The following is an 8,618-nucleotide window of genomic DNA, read 5'->3' as shown; positions in this document are numbered from 1 at the left end:
GGGCTGCAGTTGGAATAAAAAATTAAACTATTCCACTATCCAGCGCTTACAGTGCAAGTCGTTGTAAGGACTTGCGTTGTAAAAACAGCGTCGCAATGGCATGTGGGGTAAAAGCCCGAGTTGTCATGTCATACAACCCTTTCTGTTTAATGCTATTACATTGGTTTTTAAGAGGGTTTGGTTCACGAAAGTGCAAGGGGAGTTTTCTAGCTTTATTTGGGGAAACGAAAGCCCTAGAATGACCTGTAAGAAGCTTAGTAAAAGAAAGAACATGGTGGTATTGCTAGTCCAGATCTGTATCAGTACTACCATACCTTCCAGTTAAAGAACTTTTGACAGCTTCTAAACAGTAGTGCTTGCCTGCCCCAGTTTTTTAGGGCTCTTACAGCAGGCCCCCAAGACCAGGCAGACTTTCTCTTCCTTAAATGTGGCCATTATAAAAAAAATTTAAAGTCAGGTTAAATATTCTCATAGGTACATCTAAGATCTGGTACCAAGTAAGACTCTCCTTACAAATACCTTACTACAATGGCCTAACTCCTATCTGGGACTCTCCTGGTACCCTGATAGCCTTTTAGATTCCCTAGTGTCTCCCATGCAAGAGTGACGTATTCACAGCTGGGGCAGCTTAAAGAAGACTCTAAAGAAACCTCAGAGCAATGACTGCTGGAGATCTCTGAGGGTTCTGTCTTAAAATTCAAATATTACCAAATAGCAAGCTGGGCAAATACCCTAGGAAAGGACGGTGAAGGGAATCCGAAATTGGAGGCTAGGATACGCTCACAACCTTTCTTGCGGAAAGAAGTTGCAGTATGGTACTGGATGTTAATCCAGTCCAGAGAAGAAGTGCAAAATGTGCTGACAGAGATCTAGAGGCCGGAACTTGCCACATCAAGATCTTGAATCATTCTGGCAAGTATCTATGTATCACTTGTGGTCATATTTGAAATCTGCTCCAATGAGGAAGACCCGTCTTTTTACACTTCATAAGGCCTATTGGACGCCATGGAAATTATCAAAGTTGGGAAGGCGGAAAGTGAAGAAGTGTCCTAAGTGTGGAGAAGACAATGCGAACAATCGCCACATGTTCTGGCTGTGCCCTTCAATCCAGAACTTTCGGCACAAAGTGGGCAAGGCTATCTCGAGAATCCTGGCTCAAGAGATTAAGGCGAGTCTGTCTTTTTGTAATCTTTGAGGTGGTTTCGGGAGGGGAGAAAAATGGGGGCCTTCTTAAGATTCATAAAGCCCCAATTTTTGTTTTAATTCTCCTTGCACACAGAGTGTTGTGTATTACGTGGATTCTTACCTGTCCCCCTATAGAGGCAGAATGGATCCGATTAGTACAAAAAATAGCGAATCTCGACCGAGCTACCAAGCTAGTTAAGAGAACACAATTTCGGGAAGTTTGGAAAGACTGGTTTAAGTTATATGTTACTAATTCAATCCACTCATTTTTTGAATACTTCTTTTCTTTGCTCTTCTTCCCTTCTCTTCTTTCTCCTTCTTCTAATGCTGGAAAACCCATGGTCCAATGATTAGCAATATTCTATACAGATTGCACAGGTTTGTGGCCCCCTACTTTGCACCTGTACAGAGATGTCAGTTCTTTAGACTGGGCAGTAGGTCATTGGTTGGCCCAGGTTGGCTCTTTATATCCCTCCCACGTGGAGAGACCGGGTACTCTTTGCCACAGACGGTTAGATCTTTTCTGAAACTCTCACATAAACTGACAAAGGAGGAGAAAATAAAAAACAGTCTAGATCCAAAACATTGATGTTTTTGTGTTGACGTCATTCACAGAGGCCTTAATCAGGAGGGAGTAAGGGTTAATGAGATCATTAAGGCATTACTTTAGCTCTGAGTTGCTGTGCTTCAAAATGAGCACATGTAGTGGAAAAATGATTTAAATTAAGGTGATCAGAAATGACTAGTTGAGGCATCCACCAATAAATAGGTGGTATTGAGATTAAGGTTCTTTGGCAGTTGCATCTATAACCCTACACAATATGATAGTTTACACTATGAATCCCACGCCCATGCTTTTCTTAACTGTTTGTCCATTCACTTCATAATTTGCAGTAGAGACTGTTTGTATTTCTTTCCATTGCAAGTGATATAATGACTATCTAGTTCCTTAAGTGGTATGGTGTCCCATCTGAATGTGGGGGGCTATGAATCTACCATATGACATATTTGGATGCTTTCGGTCAATACGTTTGAGGGATGTCACCGAAAATCAGTGAAATACCTCAAACGTATGGAATGCAGTAAACATTCTAACATAACACATGATGCACAGACACAAACGTGGAGAGGAGCACAGTGGTATGAAGATCAGTAGCTTTCGCTAACCTGAAAATTGACCTCTAGTAAGCACATCTAACAATCTAAATCCACAAAGGAAAAAACTCACAATGAAAAGGGCAGCTAAATGGAGAGTGAAAGAGCTATACATTCTTTTGTCATTCCACACAAAAAGTTCCTTTGTTTGGGTTCCTGAACTGTTTTTACGGCTGAACGTATATAAGAGCTACATGGATTGCTGCCAGAGAGCACAAGCAAATACATCGACTGCGTAACACAAGCCAACATGGGGAAGGTAAGCCTGATTATCTGTTTCACATATAGTTTTTTAAACTGCAGTGTTTTTCTTTTTTCTTATATTGTGCTGCCCGAGGGGCGTACTGTTAATACAAGGCAAGATTAAACCAATGCTACCCAATGAATATAATCTCAAACTGGAATTTGCCTACATCACTTTGATAAGGGATTTACTGAGCATATCTCTCCAGAAACATGGCAGTTGATTGGCAAGCTTTCTCTTCGTGATAAAATTGCTCCTTCTTTGTTTCAATCTAAATTCTTCTCCATCAATCTTCTTCATTGGACTCCTGTGCGTTTGCACTCTCTGAATTTAAAGGATGATGATCTTTGTTGGTGTTGTGGCCTGGCGTCTGGGGATTATCCACATATGTTCCTTCATTGTTCACTTTTGCAACCCTTCTGGGGTCTCATACATAAACATCTTATGTTAATCTTCCAAACTCATTTCCAGCTTTCCTTTCCCATGATTATGTTGGGGCCATTAGCTTCCCGAGAGCCTGTACCGTTGGATGCCTTAGATTTGCAACTGTTGGATCTTTTATTGACTGTTGCTTTTAAGGTGATTCTTATGGAAAGTCTTTTTCTTCCGTATCATATCATACATGGCTGGCATGGGTCTCTTTTTTAAGAAGTGCACACACTTCTGTTGATGCAGGTCATCTTACCCCCGCTATCTCTAGTAATGTCTGGAGAGCTTTGGACACGTATATGGATTTGGCCTCAAAGGGGTTGGTTGACCAGTATTCCTTTGTGTCGTCTAACTGATTGTTGTTTGTTTGTGTTGTGTTTTTGTAGCACTACAGCAGATCCTTCCTTTCCTCTTCCTCCGTCCACCTCTTTCCCCTCTCCCCTTGTACTTCTTTCATTCTTCTCTCTTTCTCTTTCTCTTTCTTACTGTCCTCACTTCCGCTCTCTTCTTCTTTCCTAGTTTCCTTCTTCTTTCTCTATATTTCTTTCTTTTCCGATGATGATACCTTTGATGGTTTTTGTGGTTCATTTACATAACCCCCCTGGTATTTCTTCATAATTTTTCTATATATTATTTGAGAAAATTGGTCTGTCATTAAACTAAATATTATACTGTATTTCGGGATTTTTCTTTTTCTCCATCGAATGTATCATTCTGTATTGAATTTAACTATTTTTACGCTTCTTAAAATTTAATAAACTTATTGAACAAAAAAAAAGAAGAAAAAAACCCTGAAATTTGCCACCCCTTCATTATTTAAAGACCTGAATTGCAGAATGTTTGTCACAGTTAGAGGTTTTGAAACTTGGGTTTTCTCGCATTTTGGGTAACAGATTCCCTTTTTTTGTTATAGAGCATTAATCTTGAAGCATCTGTCCTCAAACCCAAAACTATGTATATCTAAATAAAATGGTCTAGGTAACAGGTGTACTGTAGAAAGTATACACTAAAAGGGAAATAAAAGAACCTGCCTTTTGACACACACTTGTCAGGCATCCTCTCTTTGATTCGGAGTCGGAAGCATCCACAAAAGAAAAGGCTGTGTTCTGAGACCATGTATGGCTACATGTACAATGACTTGCACAACACTGCCACAGCTAACACTGATTTCAACCCTTATTAGCTGTTTCGAGGGAGAGGCGCAGGGCTGTTTGACTACATATTTTGAATTAACCTCACTCCAGGGCAGATTTGGTACATACTGGAAAACAACCGCTTTGTGCAGCACTCGGTACCGTCATGCCTGTACTTGTTACAAGATCCTCTTGCTAATAATTCATCCTGTTTTATCAAATATTTTGGCACCAATTATGATGGGTCTGGTAACCCTGCTTTAAGCACAAACGTTGTTTGGTCCCAGAAAGTCATCACATTGTATTTGCACCTAAAGTTTGCAGCTGGTGAAATCTGATGCAAATCCTTCACAAGTGTAAATATGACAATTGTATGGATTGTGCACCCCAGAATATGAGATAACATGATCTATATATTTAAATATATATTTTTTTATTATTGAGAGTTTATTACACAATTATTGGTATAAAAATAAAGTGCTTAGAGTACCCGATTTTGATAGGCCCATATCATCACAAAGCATAAATATACAATAAAAGATATATATTCCAGATGTATCGCTGAGGGTAATACTTTAAAAACACAGAGAAATCACATATTGCACATTTGTCCCTTAATAACTAATCTAATCTACTGGCTAGCTTCCTATGGACTTCCAGCGTTTCTCAAACTTTGTGTACGAGCCCGACCTTAGGGCATATAGGGCCAGATGTAGGTAAAATAGATTTACCGATTTTTAATTACCGAATTTTACCGATTCGGTAATTAAAAATCGGTAAATCTAAGGGGTAGATATGTAGGTATTCCAGATGTGCTGGAATACCGATTCGGAAGAATTCGGTATTTACCGATTCAGTAAATACCGAATCGGTAATGCCCATTCATTCCTATGGGCTTTGAAGCTCATAGGAATGAATGGGCATTACCGATTCGGTATTTACCGAGTCGGTAAATACCGATTTTCACAAGGGTGCAGGGGGTGTCACTTTGACACCCTCTGGCACCCCCAAAACAGGCTCTGGTGCCATGTGGCAGGCATACATGTCCTAAGGGCAGGTCTGCCTGTCACGTGGCATAGGTGTGCATGCACACATGTGCATGCACACCAGAATCGGTATTTTACCATCAAATTGGATTTTATGGTAAAATACAGATTCGGTAAGGCCTCTGGGACTCTGAAGAGTCCCACCTACATCTGGGTGCCTCAGAATCGGTAAAATTACCGAATTTTTATTTTACCGAATCGGTAAAATTACAGAATCGGTAATTTAACCGATTCGGTAAAATAATGCCCCCTACATACCTGTCACCCATTTACCGATCGGTAACGGCCAAAATCGGCCGTTACCGCTCGGTAAATGGCCTCAAACGGCCACCTACATCTGGCCCATAGTCTCTCCAGCGCTCTTACTCTATGTAATTTAGTCTGCCAACAATGAAAAGTAAGTATGATCTCACTTTGCCAGTTCTGGAGGATTAGTCGCCAGTATATAAAGCCCTTCTTCTTGTATAATGTATACCGTTATGTTTGGGGAACATCCAAGAGTTTCTATCTATAACTAGTGGATGACCTAGCTTCATTCTGCATTATTTCTCAATTTCTTCCCAAAATTCCTTAATCTTTAGGAAATCCCAAACAATGTGAGTCCATGTACCTCCCACTGCTTCTAAGCACCAAAAACATCTATCCTCTATCTGAGGATATACTCTATGGAGAAAGGATGGATTCCTATATATCAGCCATGTAGTGTAGAATTGCATTCTCCTGAAATTGGCACTCTGTAGGCCTTCTTTCTCATACATTTCTTACAATTTTACAGTCTTGTGTTTATTAAAAAATGTTACCCAACTACTTATTGGTCTGCGTCTAGCTGTTTCTAATAGAGCCTCAGTGAATTCTGGTCTTGCACTTAATGTGGACGGATCAATACTTCCAAAAAGGTGGCCTATTTGGATAAATAGCCATTTAAGTATATCTTTACACTGACTCAGACCGCATTCAATGTCTGTCCAGAGCTGAGAAAATCTGCCACATAAGTATATGCGTTCTCCTCCCATTTCCTTAATATGTTAGATTGGATAAGCCTATACTCCCCAACCTGAAGGTCGGCCAAACGTGCAGAGCCATTTATCTTAGGTATTTTAAAATACTTAAGTAGTTGAGCTTTATGCTTTAAAATCCACTAGAAGACCTTATTGCGACTTTTTTTGGGATTCTTCAACAGCCTTATAGGATCTAAAATGTTGTATTCTTTCGGACTCTTTATTATAAAAAAGTTATCTGTACTTGGAGGATTACTGTAGTTTAAAAAAATCTGTATGTGTTATCTACAAAATTTGCACAATAGTATTCCCTGAAGTTTGGAAGGGCTAACCCTCCCTCCTCTTGTCGGTTACTTAAAGTTACTTGTGCTGGCCTCAATACCTTGTTAGCCATATTAAGGATGAGAATAGACCATCTATTTCTTTTTTTTTTTAAAAAGCCATTCGTAATGCAAAGGAGATTGCTGTGCATAGAAAATTAAATAATGGTAAAATAGACATTCGTATTAATGCTACCCTTCCAACTATTGAGATTGGGAGTTGAATCCATTTAGCATATAAACGCTTTGAATTTCTGGACTAGGGGCACATAGTTCAATGTATACAGTTTGTTCACATTTTCTGACACAAATATACCTAAATATATCCCAGGCCTCAAATTATGTAGTTGCTGGAAATCAGGTATTAGTGTGTGACCTGGACAGTTGCAGAGTAAGATTTCCGTTTTAGCATTATTTATTTTGTATCCTCCCAGTGCTTGAAATTCTGCAAAAATTGCTAAAATTTCCTTTTGAATACTCTCCCCTGGCCTGAAAAATAGAACAATAACATTGACGTATTTTTTTATGTTGGACATGCCCTGCAAAGGTGCTGTTTGTAGTGCTTTTAGTCAAGTCAAGTCAAGTCAAAACAAGCTTTATTCGATTACATTTAAAATCATAAAAGCAACAAAACAGCATATATTTAAAAGTTAATTACAATTTGATAAGATTCGTTAGAGTTACAAAAGCAAACAATTTAGTAAAATTCATGGAGGTTAAGAAAGCAAGCAATCAGGGGTTCAAATCTGTCAAGGTGTCCACTGTACATACATATGAGGGTTCATGTTAGTATAAATCTTACACAGTGCAAAAAGTTAAAAAGTAAAAAATGGTTAAAAGATCAATAGCAGGAAAACAGGGTGATAAAATCACCCTTCCAATTGTCTCGGGAATAGCATCCTGATCCTTGTACGCATGGCAGCGACCAGGAAGCTAGCAACCCCGAGAATTGTCCTGGTACTACCTAATAACTGCTTTTAGTCTAATAGCTATTGCCATAGGTTTTATGAATAAAGCAAACAAAATTGGGGCTAGTGGACATCCCTGCCTTGTCCCTCCTATTCATTCTATAGCTACCTATATTTCTAGAATTATTAATTATTTGTGCTGAAGAGTCCTCGATAGCGGTTTCACTATATGTATGAATGTTTCCAAGAACCCAAATCTTCCAAGAATTAAAAAAAGACATTTCCAGGACATCTTTTTCAGCGTCTAAAAAATAACACCTGTGCCTCTAGTTTGTACTGGGTAAAATAATCCAAAGCTTCTATTAAAAACTTTGTATTTGAAGAGATCTGCCTGCCTGCTACAAAACCACCTTGATCCCATGATCTTATTGAGCCTATTGGTAAGTAGTTTTGTAAAGATTTTGTAATCGATGATAAAAAGGCTGAAAGGCCTATAGGAAGTGATGTTTTCCTTATTTTTGTCTTTAAAAAAAATACTAACTACCACAGAGGTTTGGAAGGATGCTGGCGGTTCTCCTCCTTTTACTATGTGGTTGGAAAGCATTAGTAGTGGCATATTTAAAATTGGGGCGATCCTCTATTTCTACCGGTAGTCCATTCTCCCCAGCTCTTTTGCTGTTAGCCATTGACTTTACTACTGTATCTATCTCCTCAAGAGAGAACTCAGCCGCTACCATTTCGCTTTGCTCTCTGGAAAGGGATGGAAATGGCAGTTTATTCAAGAACCTTAATGTGATCTGCTGTTATTTGGGGATCTGTCTGATAGATTTTCTCATAATTACTTAAAAAGGACTTCCAAATCTCCAAGAAACTCATTATCTTTGTGTCAGAATCCATATCCATCAGTGAAAGTATTCCATTTTGAGTTTGTCTATCCTTTGCCTGCCACACCAGTAATCTCCCCGTGTATTCACTCTCCTCATATACACTCTGGAGGTAGGCAGTGTTAGCAATGTTACCCTGCAGATAGTAATATTCCTGCATATCCAACTTTGCGTGAGGAAGCATCTTTTTGTAATTAAATTCCTATTTTTGTCATGGTCTCTAAGTGCTTGCTCAAGCCTAAATTTGAGCTCCGATCTTATTTCCCTTTTACTCATCTGCTGTTGGATTCTTTCGATGTGATAAAGTCCGGTAATA

The 8,618-nt window shown here is 39.0% G+C and overlaps 1 protein-coding gene across 1 annotated transcript in view; it reads left to right on the top strand.

The window, feature by feature from the left end:
- The first annotated feature begins 2,563 nt into the window (after nt 1-2,563).
- Nucleotides 2,564-8,618, top strand: part of LOC147730535 (gamma-crystallin M2-like) — a 233,514-nt gene continuing 227,459 nt past the window's right edge. The window contains exon 1 of the mRNA XM_086955339.1: nt 2,564-2,599. Within this exon, the coding sequence (XP_086811465.1) occupies nt 2,591-2,599 (9 nt within the window). The 5' untranslated portion in view covers nt 2,564-2,590. The remainder of the gene's footprint in view (nt 2,600-8,618) is intronic.

Source organism: Lissotriton vulgaris, chromosome 2_1 (genome assembly GCF_964263255.1).
Source record: "Lissotriton vulgaris chromosome 2_1, aLisVul1.2, whole genome shotgun sequence".
Taxonomy (NCBI): domain Eukaryota; kingdom Metazoa; phylum Chordata; class Amphibia; order Caudata; family Salamandridae; genus Lissotriton; species Lissotriton vulgaris.
The sequence above is the reverse complement of the archived record's forward strand: the minus strand, read 5'-3'. Positions and strand labels throughout refer to the sequence as shown.